The sequence below is a fragment of the Melanerpes formicivorus genome, unplaced genomic scaffold (assembly GCF_026170545.1).
Source record: "Melanerpes formicivorus ecotype bairdi unplaced genomic scaffold, bMelFor1.0.p_v2 SCAF_5, whole genome shotgun sequence".
NCBI classification, from domain to species: Eukaryota; Metazoa; Chordata; class Aves; order Piciformes; family Picidae; genus Melanerpes; species Melanerpes formicivorus.
Window position 1 is genome coordinate 15,916,834 of NW_027142357.1, and position 21,333 is coordinate 15,938,166.

The 21,333-nt window shown below is 39.1% G+C and overlaps 2 protein-coding genes across 8 annotated transcripts in view; one reads left to right on the forward strand and one right to left on the reverse strand.

Annotated features, from left to right (window-relative positions):
• The first annotated feature begins 7 nt into the window (after positions 1–7).
• LOC137441233 (alpha-aspartyl dipeptidase-like) lies at positions 8–7,019 on the forward strand. Its single transcript, XM_068138409.1, has 8 exons — positions 8–166; positions 265–353; positions 1,571–1,645; positions 2,203–2,282; positions 3,620–3,793; positions 5,264–5,323; positions 5,913–5,995; positions 6,514–7,019. The coding sequence occupies exons 1-8, from the start codon at positions 33–35 to the stop codon at positions 6,590–6,592; spliced, it is 774 nt and encodes a 257-aa protein (XP_067994510.1). The 5' UTR covers positions 8–32; the 3' UTR covers positions 6,593–7,019.
• The window catches only part of NBEAL1 (neurobeachin like 1), an 89,502-nt gene continuing 71,959 nt past the window's right edge, over positions 3,791–21,333 (reverse strand). For 2 of the 7 annotated variants that reach the window (XM_068138403.1, XM_068138400.1), the window contains 7 exons: positions 20,659–20,753; positions 18,738–18,854; positions 17,942–18,103; positions 16,830–16,978; positions 16,081–16,216; positions 13,415–13,512; positions 3,791–4,996 (listed from right to left, as the gene is read on the reverse strand). In XM_068138403.1, the coding sequence (XP_067994504.1) occupies positions 4,960–4,996; positions 13,415–13,512; positions 16,081–16,216; positions 16,830–16,978; positions 17,942–18,103; positions 18,738–18,854; positions 20,659–20,753 (794 nt within the window). In that variant the 3' untranslated portion in view covers positions 3,791–4,959. Of the gene's footprint in view, positions 4,997–7,110; positions 13,513–13,553; positions 16,217–16,829; positions 16,979–17,941; positions 18,104–18,737; positions 18,895–20,658; positions 20,754–21,333 lie in introns of those variants that run through there. The other 5 variants (XM_068138404.1, XM_068138401.1, XM_068138402.1 and 2 more) reach the window with 4 other exon arrangements.

The window sequence follows — 21,333 nt, forward strand, 5'->3', positions numbered from 1 at the left end:
GGGACGAGCCAGGCCAGCCCCGGACAGGGCTGATGGTGCCAGTCGTGGGCACGGCGCCGGGAGGTATGGGAGGCCCGCGGCGCCTGCTGCTGGTCTCCAACTCCACCCTGCATGGAGGGGGGTACCTAGGCCACTGCCAGCAGCACATCCAGAGCTTCCTCGGGGAGTAAGTGCTGCGCGGGTGCTGCGGAGCGTGCTGCGGAGCGTACTCCAGGCCGCCCACCCCTCCACGGCTCTAAGTGCTCTCTCCCTCTCTTCTGCCAGGAAGGTGAAGCGGGTGCTGTTCGTTCCCTACGCGCTGCACGACCGCGATGCCTACGCCCGCACTGCGAGGGAGAAGTTTGAGAGCTTGGGTAAGGCCGGCTCGCCCCGGGCGCCGAGCTCCTCGGGCAGTTGCTGCGGAAATGCCGTCTTTGCCGTGGGGCAGCTGTGCCTCAGGGGATGTCCGTGCCGGACTGCACCCAGGAGGGCACAGGGACGAGGCGGAGGACGCCCGTAGGCGAACATCTCTGCAGCGGGCCCTTTTACTGGGGTCCGAACTGGGTAGTGCTGCAGGCAGCCTGGGGAGGGAGGGGTTTGGCTGGGAGTGGCAGCGAGTGCAGCACCGGGAGCTGTTTTCCAACTTCTGCCTAGCAGACATGCTTTACAGGCCTCCGGAAGAAATCTTGCTTCAGTACTTCTAACCACTTCAGCGAGGAAGTTTTTATTCCTGAATATTAAGTGGGATTCTTTTATCCTCCTTATACGGGGGAACATCTCTCCCTGTACATCTCAAACCTCCACTCAAACCATGCAGCTACTGCTGTTAAATGAAGACCACTACTACAATGCACTTCAACGAGCCAGATATTTCCATGATGAACAGCAGCTGACCTTTGCTTCAAGCAAAGGTCTTTCCAGAGCAGCCTACAGCAACACCTCCACCTATCACTGTACAGGATAACTTACGATGTGTTACTATAGTAATAATAAGTACTCAATTCCCTGGGCAGCACACTTTGCTCCTTGTCTTGCGGATGGCTGCTGTATCAGTTGTTCATGTTCACCAGGCTCTCATGGTAGTTTCTGTACTTTGTGAACCCCAGCAAGACAAATCTGTCAAAGCCAGATATGTTAACCATTACAAAAAAACAAACAAACAAAAAAAAACCCGTCAGATCAGATATTTTTACTAGTGATGCTAGACCAGTGATGGTACATCCCGTTCAGACTCGCAGCCGAGCTGAAGGCTGACAGCTTTTTGCCAGCTCTTGTTTTCTGTATGGCTAGTATGTTCAGCAGGACTTTGTGTCTCAGCCTTCACCTGCGGAGTGAAAGGATCTGCTCTTAGACACTGAGCACATATATCCTTCAAGGAGATACTTGCTTTAGTACAGCAGGGTGCAGAAGCCCTGCACTAATGTAGGATGTATACTCTGGTTTGCGTTGTAGTGTTCTCTGAGGTTTCCCTGGTTGTCTGGTGAGCCATTTGTCTTGGAGGGGAGCGAGGGGGTGTTAGAGCAGGGGAGATTGAACATACCACATCCTTCCTCCAAACTGAAGTGGCAAAGGTAAATATTTTTCATCTAAGGTTATGGACTGGACAGCATTCATGAATCTTGTGATCCAGTGGAAGCTGTAAGGAAGTCTGAAGCAATATTTATTGGTAAGTTTTACCTCTTGCATGCTGTTGAGGGTTTATATAGTGCACAGAGTTAGTCCTGCTTAGATGTGGCACTGTAGAGACAACAATTAAAAATTTGGGCCTAGAAATTATTGAAAACTAAACAAAACTGTACTTTTGAGTGCAGTAAGACTCTAAATGTAGCGGTGAGGCAGAGAGTTGGAGAGATTTATTAATGGAACTTCATCTCCAGTATGTTTCATTTTATTAATTTCAACAGTATTTCAGTGTTAAAAGCTGTGTCATCACTTTATCAAGTCTAGGAAGATTCATGGCTACTATGTTTACACTGAGTGTAGTCCTAATACCACGGTTCTGGGTACTGGCAGTGTCTGCTCTCAAACGGCCAGCATCACTTGGGGCATGAGTCCATGTCCTGCCTAATGACCACTCTTCTGAAGCTTCTGGTTTTACTGCTATTGAAACAGGATACTACCCTGAATATAACATAGAAGTCATTGAGTCTGCTACATTTGTAAAGGCTTCAATTAAAATTGGTGGTGAAAGCATGTTAAATAATTTGGAATCTCTTTCTGCAGGAGGTGGGAACACATTCCGACTCCTGAAAGCTCTCTACGATAACTGCCTGATACAGGAGATCAGGAAAAGAGTTCTTGAGGTAAAAACTACAGAACTTGTACCAAGTCAGAATGGCAGGGTCTTCGGATAAGCATTTGTTCAGACAAACCCAAGTTGATTGTATATATTTGTTTCTAATATACTTCAAATGCTGAGTCCTCTCATGAAATGTAGTGAACTGAAATCTATAGTCAAATTAGGCTGTCCTTTAGTTACTGAAACCTGAAAAGACTAAGGTCAGACATCTGTCTTTCTAGGGCAGTTTCTTAGATGTAGGACCGCAAGACCTTGGGATGTACAATGCTGCATAGTACCTTAGAAGTAAGCCTCTCAACTTAAAATACCAATGAAGAGCAATGAAGAACTGTTTTTCAGCTTGAGGTGTCCACTTTGTACCTTATTAATATATACTAGATGTGTTCAAGTTACAGGTTATCTACTAATAAACTGACAATAGAGTTAGATTCATACATGCCTTTTAGACAGTGCCCTGTTGAGACTGAAAATGGTGTAATTATTGTGGGTGCCTCCTTGACCTGAAGTTGAGTGATACATGTGCCCTTGAGCCCTTCCAGTCAGCAGCTCCATTCTGGCTGGTGAATCTTGTCAGGCACAGCAAAAAATAGTTCATTCATGAAGGAGAATAGAACCACAGTGTTCACCTTGCACTGTTAAACTATCAAACAACTTAAAGCAGATTTATTCAAGCACAGTGTGTTTGGAATGGCTAACTACCAAGAAGAAAGGTTAACTCAGCTGTCTTAATATACAGATATTCACTGCCTGTTCTGGGCAGAAAAGCCAGAAAATATTTAAGTCTCAGTGAAGTCTAAATAACTGGTTATATTAGCATCACTTTGTTCAATAGAGATTACTTTCACAAATTGTGCAGCATTATCCATATACTTGCATGTTTGTGTGGAATTCTTCCATGTACAGCACACTATATAGTACTATGCATAGGATAGTAATACCTGAACTAGTTTGAAGCCAGCTGGTCATGGTACAGGTCAGCTAATGCTGTGACATTATACTCAGCATTGTGCTCTGCAGAAGCTAGTTAAAAGCTAGTGTAGGTATTTTCTGTAACTGCAATGTAGACAAGCCTTTCCCTGTAATAGTTAAGTCCAATATATGCATTGATGATGTGTGTCCTCTCTTGTGATGGGGTCACAGAGTTGCGAGCACAGGACACGCAACAGCTAGTTACTGTCCACCTCAAGACCTGAATTACTCTGTTTTCCACCTATAAATTAAGCAGTGAGATGACCTAGAATGACTGTGATCTGATCATTGAGTCTGAGATAGATAGAAGATGTTACAAAATACAGTTCCTAGTTATGATGCTGTGTACTGATGATTGCTTTTGTCTTTCAGGATGGGATTCCTTACATGGGGTCCAGTGCAGGAACTAATGTGGCAACCATCAGCATCAATACTACCAATGACATGCCAATTGTTTACCCACCTTCCCTGCAGGCCCTAGGTTTAGTTCCTTTTAATATTAACCCCCACTACCTGGACCCAGATGTTAAAAGCACTCACATGGGTGTAAGTAAAGCATACCAGAGCCAACATAGTAACCAGAATGCAGAGTTGGAACAAGTGTCCATTTGGGAGCAATAGAATGTCTAACAGCTGCTCCCTAGAACAACTGCAAATGCCACTGAGGATGAAACATTTCACTCCCTTCTAAATGTTTGGGGGTTTATTTGGGTTTTGGTGGGTTTTTTGGTTGTTGTTTTGGGTTTTTGTGTTTGTTTTTTTGAGTGGGAGGAGGAGTTGGCAACAGTATTACTGAGGTGGAACAAAGTGTTTTTCAGAAACAGAAATTTTGCAATGTCTGAAACACCATTGCTTCATACCTGGCCTGGAAGGGAGGAGAAGAGAGAGAAACTTGAAGTGTTAAGGTGCAATGCACTATGTTTCTCAGAAGTCCAGCCATAATCTGTTTTGCCTGCTGCTTGAGAAGACCTAACTGAAAAGTAGATTAAGAGGCTCAAATATTGAAAGGTCTGAAGGAACCATCGTAACAGGGAGATCTCAAAATTGCATGCAAACTTATGTAATAAAATACCTAGGCACTAGTGTACAGAGAGTGCACCCTGTAATGTCCAGTACTGAGCAAGCATCTGTACTAGTGCCGCTGGAAGGAAAACACTTTAATCATCATGCACAAAGACTGGCCTCTCCACTGTATGGAGGAGCTGATTCTTGAATAGCTTGTCAGGAGATAATTTCTCAGGGAATAGTTCCTGTGGTGCATCCTTTAACAGACCAAATACTTCCCTCATAATCAAAATTTCTTCATGATTAGAGGAAGTATTGAGAACTAAGAGACAAGAGGTGGGAAGATCAGGGTGTGCTTCTTGAATTCACATGAAGTTGAAGGTACTCATTTCACCAGCTTGTCCTTAGCAGGTGGTCTTCTCCATATAGATAATTTCTGCAGTTTCTCTGAGACCATAAGCTCTCTGCCACACCAAGCCCTTGCTGTGATCCTGTTTCCTTACCAAAATATCCTTCTGGTTTGGTTTAACTACTGTTGCTCAGTTCAGCAGCAAACCCTCAGGAAACAGAGCTGTTCACAGCAGAAAATTCTTCAGTATAATACCTACTTGAGGACAAACAAGCAGATATTTAATCAGTGGCAATCCGTGGTTCACCACCCTCTTTGATGTAGGTGAGATCTTGGGCATTTGCTTCCACCACCTTCCTCAGTGCTCTTGTTCTGAGGGTGAGGACATAAGAGTACTAAAAAAAAGAAAAAAGATGGATAAATTGAATGGAAGTAAGTTTTAAGGCTTTTCAGGGTTGGGATTTTGACTTCTTTTTGATCAATCTGCAGCAACTACTGCTACTGATAACAGGTAAAATGTGTATTAAAGTCAATCCTGCTATTCCACTCTGAGAGGAAGTTCTTCCTTTGTTTAACGCTATGAAATTGCTCAGTGCCATGCCACTTGGATAGAGCCATGTCCCACCTTGCTGCCTGGGTCACTAAATCTACACTTATTGCAGGAAACAAGAGAGGAAAGAATTCGCCAGTATCATGAAGAACCAAACACCCCTCCAGTTCTGGTGAGTGGCAATTCCCAGGCATGAAGTTCATAGCTGCAGTGTGGTAAACATTTTAAATACATTCTTGCTTTCAGTGTGGGTTCCCTTCCTGCCAAGCCTTACAGAACTGTGGCATGTAAGGCCAGTTATGTTCTGCTGAGATCCTCAACCTTGGATTTTGCTCACTTGCAGAAAATGGGCATGAAAAAAATGAAATGTGTATTAGCTGTTTGGAGTTCTGTTGCCAAAACCTGTAACTTTAGGCAGCTCTGATCTTTATAGTCACTGTCCACTATATTTTGGGAGGGTGGTGTGCATGCAGATGGTAAGGTGCCTCCTTTTAATGGTGGTGGCAGAATTATTTGTAGGAAAAAACCCCACTCCTTTTCTCCTTAATGGTTTCTCCTTTAAAAGTGAAAAATAAGAAAGCCAGCTTCTGAAACAAGGTAACTCATGTAATTTTGTCTTGGCTTCTTTGTCAGAAATAGGTAAACCAGAGAATCTTCCCTGCAGTCATGGCAAGCTGCTGTTAAGACAGGCCTGCTTGTGACAAGCATTCCAGCCTTTCAGATAGCTTGAAAATAATGTTACATGTTTCCACCTACGTCAGGGCTTGCGAGAAGGTGCAATGCTGCTAGTGGAAGGAGACAAAGCCACTTTGCAAGGAGTGACAGGAGCACGTCTGTTTTTGAGGTAAACGCTTCATTTAAATTGGTATCTTCCTTCAGATAGAAAGGAGGAGAGATTTCTATTAGACTACTGGCAGATGTTGCCTGTCCCCCACATCAGAAGTTATTTAATCCACTGCTCCATTTCTGCTTTATACACCAAAGGAGCAGGCTGTACAACAGCACTACAAAGGATGTATAACTTAGCCAGTAAGTGTTATGGCTTTACATCCATTGATACTTAATGTTTTCAAACTATAGTTACTGTTCAGAGAAAGAACCCCAGTAGTTGGCTCTGTTACTGAAGGCTCAGAGTGTGCCAGTTTGGCCCTAATAAGTTGAACTCTAGAACAAGGTAACTCAGCTTTGATCACATAAACATTACTTAGAAATCTAAGATATATGTCCTGTGATGCAGGCAAGGAAGGGAGTTAAAGCTACATGTTACGGATAAGGATGCCTTGTTCTATCCCCAGTGACAAATGGAAGCACAGTAGTCCTAGCTCCTCTTAAAGCTTACAGCATGGTTTGTCTTATTTACAGGGGTAAGAAACCAACTGAACATGAGCCTGGTACAGATTTCAGTTTCCTCCTGATTGACAGCAATCTTCAGAATCTGTAGCCTTGCATATTCTGCAGCAAAAGTCACTATACTGGAAGACAATGAGGAGGAGGGAAGAAGATGCTCTAGTCCCAGGGTGGGTGGAGAACCTTAGCTTTATACATAAAAATAAATATGCATTAGTGGGCTTTTCCCCCACCCTAATTCACATCTCAGACATCACTTCTTCCCAGCAAAAAAGACCATTTTGATTGGAGTAAGTGAGTAATCATAAGTGTTCTCAGTCTGAAAAGGACTGAACATTTGTGCATGCACCTTGATTCCTTCCCCCCTGCACAAAAGTTACTTTAACACAATTAAGACACTGACTGAGCTGTTGCTGCTGTCTAGCTTTACCTGCTAAATGAAAGAATTGTTAGTATACTTCCACACTATTGAATTTCATTTTTTGTGCTATTAATAAAGGGAGAAGTTATGCATTCAGTTACTTTTATTTGCTTCAGACTCATGTATATACAATGCTAATTATGTACAAAAGTGTGCATGTTAAAAATTGTCAGGTTACAAATTTGCAAATCCTAGAAAAGTGCAAAATTTTAAAACATCTTCCACCATGCTGTACAGAAAATCCATCATTACCCAATATACACACTCCTAAAACATACCGATCAAAACAAAGTAAGACATACAGTATACTCTTAAAGCACCCAGAAGGGAAAAAGATATTGCACAGAAGACTGACAGCAAATTCATTACAGTGCCTGAAGGCTCATTCTTGAAAGTAGGTACTTCCAACACTCCTCAGACCTAATGTTTAACTCTTAAAGGCATTTTTTTGGCATTTAAAAGTCCGTTTGTAATCACATCATTGCACAATCTCTAAAAATTACCAGAAGACATGATTAACTGTTGCTTCTCCCTTGTTAGCTTCAATATATTCATTAAGCAAATGTAGTAGCATCATAGCTTCCTTCCAAATACTGACCAGAGGGAATTAAGTTTTACAAGCAGCATTTCTCTAATTGTGTGTTAAGCTGCTCCTGCTTAGTGAAGGGTTGAATCAAAACATCTAGCACAAGTTATCCTTGATTTTTTGTTGTTTTTTCTTTCATGGCTGTAAGCAACAGCTCATAGCTATGCATGACTAAAGCAGTACTGGCAGAAGCAGCACTAAGTTTACTTTAAAATGTTACTTCAAGGTAAAAAGTACAGTTCAGTCAACAGGGAAATGCTGAATAGATTGCAAGCTAAGTAAGTGGCCTCTTAAGTTCTGTTAGACCTATGATACATATGGCTGGATCTTTTCTTACTTCAAGCTCAAAACAGCAGCTTTAAACCATAACCTATACTGACCATCATGCTTTTGGAACAGAAGGCATGTTATGAAATTGTGTCTGTGCCGAGTATAATCGTGGACCTAAGCTCTGGAAATACTTGCCACATTTCCCAAGTCCTGTAGATGAAAATAGAACACAGGACTGGAGGAATTCTCTCCTGAAGAGAAGACATGATACACCTATTTTATCTGGCCATTTGGGTAAATGGTAACTAAAAGGTAGACACACCAGCTTTCCATGGATGCACAGCAAAAAGGTGAATTAAAATCAAAACAAAGAGTACCTTTGATTAAACACTATAAGTAGTTCCTTACACATGAAGTATTCAAGACTGCAGTAAGGTTAGCAACACTTGCATATGGGCTATGCTGCCACTCAGGCATCTCTGCATTCAGGCATCTGATGACTATAATAGTGAAGAGCAGCACAATAGTATTTTTTTACCTTTTTTAACTTCCTTTAAAGTATGTGCTAAGAGCGACAGTTAGTGATAATGAGAATTTGACTTCTAAACACTTCAGTTGAGTCTAACATGGTATGTCATGAAACCACTGCAGAAAAACTACTGCTCTGCCCAAGACAAGATTATTAACAAGTGTCATGTTTGCAACTGAAACTCAAAAGATTGAAGACAGTTTTTAAACCAAATATACTGGAAAGCACTGATGCATGTGCTTGAATCTCCACTCATATATAATCCTAAACTAGTGCTTTAATCTAACTATACATTAGATCAACCCTCAAGTTAACATTAGGATATGCATTTATATATAACTTAAAAAAAATAATTCTTTGAATAGGAAAAAAGAAAAATATATTCACAGCACCTAACCACAGCATCTAACCTAGCCAGCAACACGCCTTTTAACAGTGGAAGAGGAGTGCCTTCAGGTGACAATACAGAGTAAGCATCTACACAGATTCTTAATGTAGCAGCAGAAGGCGGCTGACAACTCCTTCCCTTCCTATCTCTAAAGCTCCTTACCATACTGTAATTCATAACAGATACACATTTTCAACTAAATATACATATACAGCAAAAGCCTTGTGAAGCTTGCTGAACCTGTATTTTCTAGTGAGTCTGCAGAGAAAAACAGGAGGAGGGAGACATGGTCTATGGAAGTGAGGTATACAGCTCCCACTACGGCAAGAGTTAAAACAACTACTTAATTATTGTGCATTAGAAATAGAATGAAATTATTCCTGCAGGACTATCTACCTTAAAGCAAGCTGATGTAGGATTGTTAACAGTCTCATACAGAATTTTTACAGTGCAGAAAGTTTGTTCTCTGTACTCTACTTAAAGGACCCAGAAATACAATTTTAAACAAGATCCTTATAAACCAGCCAATTGACTAAAGCATGTGAAGACTTGGATAAACCAGTTTTGTGATAATATTGACAACCTAAAGCATACCAAAGGAAAAAAATAAACAGCTTGTTTATAGCAGGGTTGCACAAACAGCAAAACAACAGAAAGTGTACATGGGGGTGTTATAGTTTTGTTGGTTTCACTTTGGTGAAGGCTTGTTGGTTTTTTGGGGTTTGTTTTTGTTTGTGGGTTTTTTTGGCGGGGAGGGTTGGTTTTGGGTGTTTTTTTTTAATTTGAGGTTCTTTTGATGATTGCTGGGTTTGGGTTTTTTTTTTTAATTCTATTTTCTTTTTCAATTAAATGGGCTTCCTAAAACTGAATTTCCACAATATGTATTTGCCATCAGGAGAAGTACAGAGAGTTTAAGATTTGGATTATTATTTTGTGCTGGTGTTGGTAAAGTACATGGATGATAGAAGACATGGTTTCTAGATATCCTATAGGCAAATATTAGATAAGTATCTTGATACAGAATAATCCACAGGAGTCAGATGCTAACTTGGACAGCAAAAATTTAACTTTCTGAATGCTTGTACAGTACAAAACCTGCATAAACAAGATAAGATTTCTCATTGTAGATTAAAAGACAACTGAAATTACTATCAAGAATTTTAAGTAGATAAAGAGCAATTTTTAAAACATTTTACTTGAAAGAAAGGAACTGGGTCTTCTAAATATCATTCTTTGGTATGGAAGTTCAAAACTGTTTTGGAGAAGTTGCTCAATACTAACTACTTGATCTCATTTATGTACAGGTATGAAAAGAGACTAATTTTTCAGTTTTTTAGACATGTATATTTAACACTCCCACTTACTTTACTCAGCTTCAAAGATAAGCCTATCTTAAACTTGGTAAGTATCATTAGAGTTGTTCCAAAAAGTAACAGTGAGAAGATCTTGACAAATGTACTGTTATGAAACAATTGTTGCTTAAGATTTGTTTATTCTGAATTCCTAATCAGGATTCTCTCATCTAACTGGTTTTTCTTAATACTTAAATCTTATTTCAAAAGCAAAGGAGAATCTTATTTCACCAGTACTACAGGGAAGAAGTGATCCTAAGCTTTACTGACTCAAGGAATTATCAAAGTCAGTTTACTAATTTACTGCACACTGCATAATGGACTGCAATTGACCCAACCTAAACTACTGATCAGAGAAATTTTCTACATTTAAAGAGATTTATACAAATAAGTTAAAACCAAAGAAACAACATACCAGCTAATGCTCACGCTTAGGACCTGTATGTTTTATTTAAAGCTGATTTTTGATAAAGGCAAAGTGCATATCTTCAAACCTATGGGGGTCTTCCCAGAGGGCATCTAGCATCAAGTGTGTGATGGTGTATACCTCCCATCCTCAAAGACCACATAAAAGATTAAAAGGCAGAAGATGCTGCCACTGTGTGTACAGCATGAAGCAGCTCAGAGCTCACTCATGCCCCTCCTCATTCTGCTGCTGCTTTGTTCTGAGCACAAAGTAGCCTGAAGTTTGAAAGCTTAAGAACTGTTCACATTTAAACCTGTTACAGGTATTTGTGAAGATCACCCAATGTTTGTGATGCACTGAAATGATGGCATTCAAATGTCAAAGCTCTTCACCATTAAAATCTTTAATCTCCAATTATTGCAACTCCATCATATTTTACTTTGACACAGTGTATTCAGTGTTCTTTATTAAACTACTGAAAACATTAATTCAACTGTTGTATAACCGTACCTAAGGATATTTTCAAACCCATGTGCAAACCCTGCTGTGCAAAGGACAGAAAACTGCTCTCACCAAACATTCTGAAAGACCTATCTTCTCCATTTTTCCACTTGATCATAACTTCCCACCCCTTTCTCCTGCAAGTAAATATTTAACTTCATATATGCATTTAAACAGAACATATATGCATGCTTATAAAAACTCAATGCCCCAAATCAGTTATCTTTTCAATTTCCCGTAATACAAATAAATATCTCACATTCTGAGCTGAAATTCTTCTAAAGCACTCTTGAACAAGCTCCCCTGAAATCCCTTCATGAAATCATAATGGACAAACATACTGCACATATACACACTTAATACTTCTAGCGTATCATTAGTATTTTCACTGGATACGTAATTGATTCAAAATAGTGTTTTTTCACTTTTCTGCAACTCATTTAAAAATATAGAATGTGGGGGTTTTGGCATTCATGGTGTCTGAAAAAAAACACACCACTCTAAGTTTGGAAATTTAATCCTCTCTTGGGAAGTGACTCAGGGAAAATTATTTTCAGATGATTACTTTCCAGATGATCCAGTCTGTCACAGTGATGAGTTAACAATATTGCTACTATGCATAGACCCACTTGCTCACTAGTCTGATGTATTATTTCATCTACAAAAGTCAAGAAAAAGCAACATAACTTTCTTTACACAGCACACTAATCAGTCACTATGAGAGACTTCTTTTTTCCAGTAAAAAAATTAGGAGGAGAAAACAGTTTTAAGGAGACTAACAGAACTTGTGAAGATTATCCTTTTGTGGGGTAAGTACTACCATTTCTACAAAGTTAAGAAATATTGTGCTGTAAGTTCACAAAATGAGTTTACACATGATGGAGTTCCTCAGGTAGTTCAACAGCTCCCCAGCCACAGGGAATATCTGATAACATTTATAGGTGATACAACACACATTCATTTAAATAAATAAAAATAACAAGAAAAATGATGGTAGAGGGGAAAAAAGGGGTAGCCAAAAGGGAACATTCTAGCTAACAATCATTGATAACTCTGCCTTTTATCTACATTCCCCTTAGCCCATGGTATTTTCTCCTTTGAACAGACATGTATATACATATATACACATATATACACACACAAACATACACACATATATACACTTACACACACCTTCACCCACCAATCCAAACCTTCGTGCTTTTCCTTCAACCCCAGGCTTTTCTAATAGTATAGTGTTTATCATTTATATTATTAACATCATCAAAACATTAGAATTATAAGAAAACACACACCCTTTTAGCATCACGTATTGCTAAACCCCAAAAATTCAGTAATGGCTTCCCCAAACTAGGCCATACAATCCGTAACTATTTTGTTGGATATAGCTCATGTAAGGATCTAGTGTTTTCTTTTCCCAGGTCTTAGAGACATCTTGCAAATGTATCCGTTATCTGTTTCCATGATTGCTTTTATAGGGGTAAAACAAACAAACAACAACATGTGGCTAACAGCTGGTCTGGTGCTACCAAGCCAAGAAACCAACAGCTACTATTAAACTGAACAGTGCTGCAATGTTTTTTAAATGATTTTGCAGTAGGAATTTACATTTTGTTTGTGGGAGCTCCCTTACTAATGAAGCAATATGACCTATACAGATGCTGATTTTTCCTCTGTACTTCTTCAAGATATGAAATATATTATGGGATCTTTCGGTGTGTGCCTTTAGTCTATTGAACAATATAAATAATTTCCAGCAGCAAGTATTTCCTACCTCCTTCACCATCTTCAACTCCTTTGAAGTTAATTCATGACTGTACTTTAAACTATTTCTACAATCAAGTAGTGCAATACAGATGTTCCTTGCAGAACACCTTAAAACTGGAACTACACAAAACAAGATAGCAACAGCCATTTACAGGATCAAATGGCAAAAAGTTGTTCATTGGGCTAAAAATATATTGGAAAGGTTTTAACTCTTAGCTATCCCAATTTTGAATCTGACCACCACAATTGCCAGAATTTTAATATACTGTTGGGGAAGTTACAATATCGTCAAAGCAAAGCCAAATATCTTCTTTGTGATCAAGGAGCACCTGACCCTATTAAGCTTTAAATCAAATGCTACTTATCTTGAATTCAATTACCAAGCTTGGGTTTGGAGACTTCAGTTTTGTGAGCTTTTTGTTGGCTTTTGTATTTGGTTGGTTTTGGTTGTTTCTTTCCTTTTTGCTGAAACAGTTTTGGCAGCTATTTAGAGGGATTGAGCAGTGACCAAGTTAAGGAAAAATATGCAAGCGAGCTAACTTGCATGGGTACATATTCTTCTTACTATACCTCTACCATAGGTTTATCTTGAAGACTTAAGAACCAAGCTCCTGAATGCTGAGATATATGTTTAAAACAACCAAAAGATTAAACCTATTTCTGGAATCCATGAAAGAAGGTAGAAGCAGCAATCACTTGGAATCTTGAGTGTTATATTCAGTCTCTCCTGATGAAATCTGGCTGAGCCGTTTGCTTGATCCCCACAGCTTTCGGGAAAGCTGACCTGAGCGTATCTGTTTAAAAGTAATTCAGAGAAACACAAGGAGGGGGAAGGGATAAGGTGGATAAATTAAAAAGGAATTCAGACACTGATTCTGGTGAAATGCAGACACCACAATGTACTGCATAAACAAAAATTACACCAACAAAAATTATGTGAAAACAAACCAGAAGTTACACTTAGGGATGATTCTTGGGACTGACAAAAAACAACAGACAAATGCTAATCACAACCTTCTCTGATCTTGAATGGCTAACGGGATATTGCCAAGTAATGCATACTTAATACTGAGCCTACTTGAAACAGATTAGAAACAGTGTTTAGATTGCTATTTTGATAGGAAGGAAAAAAAAGAGGTGAATGTCAAGCAAAACCAAACCAAATTAGAGGGACATTTTGGTTTAGAGCTTTCAAATAGAAATTGCTAGAAGTGAAAAGGAAAAGAAAACCAAATGCAGGACAGGGATGGCAGAATGAAGAAAAGAGAGAAAGGTTATCTCCTGGTGTCAAATCTATACAGTTTAACAAAGATCCTAGGTGAAATGCTCAGAGTAAAATTTAAACCAGAAATAACTCATACTGAATATTCCAATAAGTAAACACAGGCAGCCAGAGGCCACATTAAATCTGCATCTGGTAGGTCTGCCATCTGACAACAACTTATAAGAAACTCTTTCAGTATACTCCTTAAGTAAAAGGCTTATGATTGGCCAGTAATGATCAGCCTGACAGATGATTAGGTTATTAAACTCCTTGTTAATAAATGAGATGCATGCCCAGCAGTTAGTACTAAAACCAAGCCTGCTTAAGAACTGTATCATCACAGCTGCAGCATTCTAGAAAAGGCACAGTGCTGACAGGGATTAATACTAACCAGGTGATAATACCCCAGACTTCTTCACCATCTCAAACAGGTAACTAATTGTTAAAAATACAGCAACATTTACTATACTTGACTTCATACTGGATACTGTCAATGCAGAAACACCAAAGGCCAATCATAATACCAAGCAGCATTTCACTTTATGCACAATAAAGGACAGTTTATTCCTTTATCCTAAGGATCAATATCACCACCAGAAATGCAACACTGTCTTCTGTTTAAGGATAAAATTCTAGTAATTAATATATTCATTTCAAGCTACAAATAAATCAATCAACAAATAAATACCCACATACACACACTTCTCAAATATATTGATTGATGCTATCATAGAAAACTAGAATATCTGAGACATAGTCTTGTGCTTTTTAACTATTATTTTTTTAAAGAAAAAAAAAAAAATCTATTTGGAGGGATATTAAGCTTGAAAAATCATCTGCATTGTAAACAGACAATCCTGAAAAAGAGTAACCGGAAAGCCTCTACATTCATAAAAGGAATCCAGTCTTTGGAACAAAACTGTCTCTCCATAGTTAGAAAAATAGATGTGATTAAGAACTGAAGACACAGGGGAAAAAAAAAAAAAAAAACAAACAACAAACCCACAACCCCAAACTAAAAAAAAAAGAATGCAAAAAGCCTTCAGTCTAATGATACACAAATTTCAGCCTTCAAAAGATCTTATGGAACAAGAAGCTTTGAAATTACAGTGACTTAAAAAACTGCTGGTACAAATATATATTTAACCACATCATAAGCAGCTTTTTGTCAATTCTACATTAGGAAAAAGCTGTCCCACTAGAAGCCAGTGGAAACCTCCCATCCCCCCATCTGCTGAAAGCATAATCAGGCTACCATTGTGTGAAGACCGTTTCAAATAATAATCTGTGCATCTCCTAGCTAAAACATTTTAAAATACTGGCAAAGTCACTCTATTTTAACAAAATATAAAATTAAGACATACTTTTCTGGCATGTACTAAAGGTCATGCAAAAGTGATAATCACATTCTCAAATAAATGCACTGTAGCACAACAGATCAGGTTATAAAAAGAAGCAGGTTTAAGTTAAATCAAGTACTCTGAAAGTCATGATGAGAAGTACCGAAAGTAAAAATCTGGTTTGATCAAGAAAAATTTGGCATAGCTATTTGATGGATGCTCTGTATCTGATATTGCATATGCAGTACCAACAAGTTTATATTCACCATATGGAGCACAGAGCATATTGGGAACCTACACAAATTATTCTTTTCACATTGCAATCAGAGACTCTTAACAGAAAGAAATATTCCCCCCCATGTCAGTCAATGCATATTAAAAGATATCTGTCAGAAACCATAAAAAGTAAAGAAAAGGAGTTTGCTCTCTTTCATTTCCAATTTTCTTCTGGAAAATTATTTCATCAAGAAGTGGCTGACAACACTACCACATTTCTGAAAAGGTTAGCTACTATGGCTTCGCTTATAAAGTCTGGAAGTTAGTTCAGCTGAGTTTCCCATCTGCGATCCCTACATACCTTTGATTCTTAATGAGAAAGTTCAGTAGAGCAGTCTCAAAAGTTACTTCTTTCCCACTGAAAACTGAAATTTGCTTTTAAATTTACCCTGCCATAGAGGAGACCTCTTGCTCAATTGGAAAGCAGAAATAAGTGAACTTCCCACTGTTCGGTAGAAAAAGTTCTTGACGGCGGGTTTTACCTCTGCTGGCTTGCCAACACCAACGATAATCAACTTGCCATCCTCCAAACCAACAAGGATGTGGCTGTACTCCTTGGTGACAGAAATGCAGTGAATTGGCAGGCGCATGGCTAAGGGGGAGATGCTCAGACTCAGGCTGAAATAAACAAAAAACACACAGAAAGCACCTCATGTGTTTGTCTGCATACACTGCAAAGAATCACACTGTGGTTAAAACTGCTGTCCACAGGATGTAAACCAGTTCTCAAGGATGCAGTTTGAAACATCAGTTATAGAAAATATAAGGCATGGATGGGTAAATCAGTAAATTGACATATTTTTACCAAAGAACAGTAACATTAGTCCCACAACTGCCTAAGTGGCACAAATCACTCCCATTCTGAGGGGCAGTAGAGCTCTCCAGAGGGTAGCAGTGAAGTAGAGCTTAAAATTCAGTGTACTACATGAAGCTTGATCCTGACAGATCCTGAGCTCCCAGTAACTAATCAGACATGGGGACAATCACTGCTTGCAAGTGTCAGAGACAGCTCTTCCTAAATGAGATAAATGCCTCAGATTAAGGAGGTCTGGTAAAATTTCTCATTTTTCTCTGCTCCCTATCTTAGTTCCCCCTTAACCTCCCCCCCCCCCCAGGAGCACAGAGAAAAGCAATGTCTACTACCTACAGTACCAAGCAAAGTCCAAGTTACACAGCCAAATAAGCCTCTATATTGCATCTCACTAATATGCTACCAATGGTGGTACATTACCTGTAGAGATCCCGTATAGAAAGAAATCCCTGTAAGCTTCCCATCACGATATACTCGCCAGTCACACACATATCTGACACTTCCTCCTTCAGAGTCTCAGAACCCAGATATTTTCCATTGACAGAATAGAGATGTAATGCATTCTTATCCTGAACAGATCAAAAATAATCTGTCACAGAGGACTGATGGGATCAAGAGAGTATTATTTATATGTTTAGCTCACTAACAGGAACTAACTTGAGCAGTCACCCCCAGACAGTACCGCTGACAGCAGTTTCCTTGTTGAATGAAACGAGAATCTGTATGCAATATGTGTGTGCACCAGGTCCTCTGCAGAAATTTTTGAAGGTCACATCTAACCTATTCAATTCCAAACTTTCTAGAAATATCCATGGATTTCAAGGACAGATCCCTATTTCATAAGGGTTTTTGTTAACAAAGAAAAAAGGGAAGCGAGTGTTCCCATTTGCACAAAAAGAAAATAATTAAATTAATTCCTGACAGATTAAAGTGAACATAACCATCTTAAGTTCTTCCAGCCTGACAATACCTTGGCCTCTTCTCTCCCCATCTTCCCAATGCAGCTAGCATGCCTACAACCAATAAATTTGTCTTCCAAGAAATGTCCCATGCTCACAGAAATTATAACAGCTTTCTCATTACTAAAGCAACTACACAGCTATGGAACAGACAGAGTAAGTGATACTGTGAACCTGACAGCTCTCTCCAATCAAAACCTAAGAAAAATAATTGGTGACTGGGCATCTTGCACCCAGAACTTACTGCTCCCCTTATAAGCCTCTGTTTCTGAGCACAGTAAAACTTGTTTGCCCTAGTTTTCCATTCCAAAGCAGCTCTCCCTGGAAGACTCACTAGTGCATGCTTGGCCATCTTCCTTGCAGTTGTTTGGAGATTCTGATGGAACTTACACAGTATGTCTGAGATAATTCTTTTAAGAAAATTTTACTCAAATTGGCTAGGAAAGTAAAAATACAAAAACAGATAGCATGGTTGAAAAGCCTCATTACTTTAGGAAATAAGGATAAAGTTGGGTACATTTATGAGTAAAGTTTTGAGCAAAAGAAACAGAGATATTCTATGAATCTAAGTACCTTAAGAGTAGTCTTTCCTTCTATGCTGGTGTGGACAACTATATGGCCTTCCCAAGACACAGCCAAATTAGGAACAGTCAGCAGGAGGGAACTCTCACAAGGTGGTCGTAAAGTCCTCACATATTGACCTTTCCGAATAGTGTGGACAATAACAGTCCCATCCTGCAGCAGACAGACTTTGTGAAGTTCTTACTCAGCAGGTAAGTTACCACAACATATAGAAAGAGTATTTAAATTCAGAGGGAATGTTTTGAAAGCACTGAAATCCTTAACTGGAGATCACAACTCCTGAGCATCAGGAACTACACACAAAGACGTCTTCCTTTCAAGGCCATATACTGTAGGCATATGAAAAAAGCTAATGCAAACAGGATATGAGGAGATGGATGGGCAGCAGATCAACCATTTAATAGGTCACATATATAAGTAGGCATTATGTGCACTAGAGTCAAGAGTTCAGCAGCCTGCCAGTGTAATACAGTAAGTTAGAGCATGAGTAAGCTGCTGTTTCTATCAGAAGCTTAAAATCCCCAATTCCACACATGTTAAAGCTCATCTGTGCAGAATAACACAACATGGTAGCTAAGGCCTGTGCTGTGCAGAGCTGTTGGACAGAGCTTGATTTAAGGAGGCAGCAAGAGAGAGAGCACATATCTTCTTGATGTGCAAGGCTGACAAAAAAAACACAACAATATGATATAGTAAAATTTGTTGTATTATTCTTAATCAACTTCAAACAAACTCCACAGTTTGCATGGAAAAGAGGCAAAGAAGAAAAAAGTATGAGGATGCTTACCCGGGATCCTGATACTGCCATGTCCAGTTCAGTGCTGATGCCAACACTCGAAACTTCATCAGTATGCCCGTAAAGGATCTGTAATGGCTTAGGTGCCAGGCCTACAGGCACTCCTCCCTGAGAGTAACAAAAAGTGCAATGACACATTCTCTTGCAGCTGAAGGACAAACAAAAAATAAATTTCTGGTATCTTCAGTATGGGTTGTGAGAGATGTATATATGACATAGGCCAAAACCAAAGGCTTAACTCACCAATTCCAATTTCAACTTACTGCCTTTTATGTCAGCAGCCCTATTTACTGAAATCACAAGAATAAATGAACATATAGATACTATGTGGATGCGAAATACAGAGTTACTTCCTTCTATCCCATCAAATGTCCAGGTATGCAATGACCACAAGTGTGGTCACAGCCAAGCTTAAAGAAGCTGAATGCTGTTTTGCTTAAAATCACAGCAACTCTGTTCCACTTTCTAAGGAAAAGTAAGGAAATAATCCTTCTCAGTGACTACCATTAGTATGATGTGCAAAGAAAATCTTGCAATAATATTAATTAAAAATAGTAATTTTCCCACATGACCACAGGGCATCAAAAGAAGTTAGTGCCTTTGTTCCAGTGAGTGTACTGTCAGCACAGACTTATTCTCAAACCAGTTCTAATGCAAGACCTGTGCTTAGAGTGATGGCACAATATGAACTCTATTCTCATTTCTGCAACAGAAATTTGACTACCAACAAAGCCTTGAAAGCCTGAAACATGCAGAAACGAAGAACAACTGCCAAAACACAGAGCTGGGGAAGAAGATGCAACGAAAAACAGACAGGTATGATGGAAGTTACAGTATGCAGTCCATTGCTGGCACTTTGTAAAGACTAAGTTAAAACCTTCACAAGAAGAATTTATGATGCAGACAGCATCATTTATCTCTCCATTCAATAAAAAAATACTTTAAAAATATTAACAACTCTAAATGACTATAGTCTCCAGAGCATGACTCATTTAACTCACACTGAAAAGACAAAGCAAAAATTTCCTACATTTATATTTACTTGAGACAAAAAAAAAAAACAGTAATACTATTGTGAGCACTAAGGTTTCACCTTTTTGACCACGCACCATTGATACAAAGTTCTTGAAAGAATTATAAGCACTCTTACCATAAAGAAAGCATCCGTAAAAACACATGCAGTTATGCACCACTGTACTGGTTTAATATGCTGGGTTTAGTTCAGTGATAAGAACAAGGTGACCTGACCAATGTACAATAACGTGACAGCTCCATCTTGCAGTTAACCCTACTTGTGTATCAGAAATTCTACTCACAATCCTAATTGCAATAAAAAATTGCAATAGAAATGCCCTCCCATTTTGAGTGTACGTACACAAGTGCATCACACAATCACTTTCATTCTGTGAAGGCACAGACCAACATGTAAAGAATTCTCACATGACAGGTAACAGACTAGTGTTGCCTTTGTTAACTCCTAGGGTAGTCATCAGTACTTCCCAGAGAGGAAATGCAATACTGAAATGCAACTACTGGAGTGAGCAGCAATCTGGAAATGTAAAAATCATCAACTCTAAACGTTGTTCTGGTCTCAAACAATCTCTCTCTTCTTCCATTATTCTACCTGTACAATGGGGAGTAGGATTTGCTTATCCTAAAAGTAATCTATGAAATCTTTAAGAGTGCATCTAAAAGTCTGTATTTCTGCTGTGTGCATAATTGATGTATATAGAAAATGTTTCAAACACACAAGACAACAGAAGTAACAAAATTACTATAAAATAATCCACTTTGGTCAACTATCCTCCCTGCAAAACTGAAAGAATGGAAATCAAGAAATCATCGTAGTAAGAAAGAGAAGCACAAAAAAGCATTCAGGAACTGCTTCTCAGAGTATGCCTCAATAACCTACCTGCTGAACTATTTGCCATATGATGCAGGTAGTATCTCTGGAGCCTGAAATTAAATGAATTCCACAGTAGTCTATGGCCAAGCAGGTCACAATATCTAGATAAAGGAAAGAAAACAGGTAGTTATCAACAGAGTGACAATGTGCATGCAGTACGTCTGCAAAGCATTCTGTTTTTCGGTCAGCATGAAATATTCTGTGGTGAGGGTTGATAAGACTGTAGTAAACAACAAAGTCATTGCACAGCCAGGTGAACCATCTTGACTTCAACAGCTTTAGTACCTAAAAATAGGAACCATGCTATCCATTAAAACATCAAATATTTATGTATAAACATGATTAAAGTATTCTCCTGTTCTTATGATGCCACACCTTTATAACCATTATATGTTTGTCTGTCCAAGAGGAACTGGAAGTCTTGGCTCACCAGGAAAAATATGATGTAGTTGTCATTACAGAAACATGGTGGGACAATTCACACAATTGGAGTACTGCACTGGATGGTAACAAGCTCTTTAGGTGAGACAGGCAAGAGAGGAGGAGGGCTGGCCCTGTGTATTAGGGAATCTCTTGATGCCACACAACTTGAGGCTGAGGATGAAAAGATTGAGCACCTGTGGGTTAAAATCAGAGGGAGGGCTAACAAAACTGACATGCTGGTTGGAGTCTGTTATAGAC

Bases quoted from the DNA above. Each gene is read 5' to 3' on its own strand.
- LOC137441233 (XM_068138409.1), top strand. From the start codon at position 33: ATGGTGCCAGTCGTGGGCACGGCGCCGGGAGGTATGGGAGGCCCGCGG. The intron at 354-1,570 runs GTAAGGCCGGCT...TTTTCATCTAAG, and splicing joins GGAGAAGTTTGAGAGCTTGG to GTTATGGACTGGACAGCATT. The intron at 1,646-2,202 runs GTAAGTTTTACC...CTCTTTCTGCAG, and splicing joins GTCTGAAGCAATATTTATTG to GAGGTGGGAACACATTCCGA.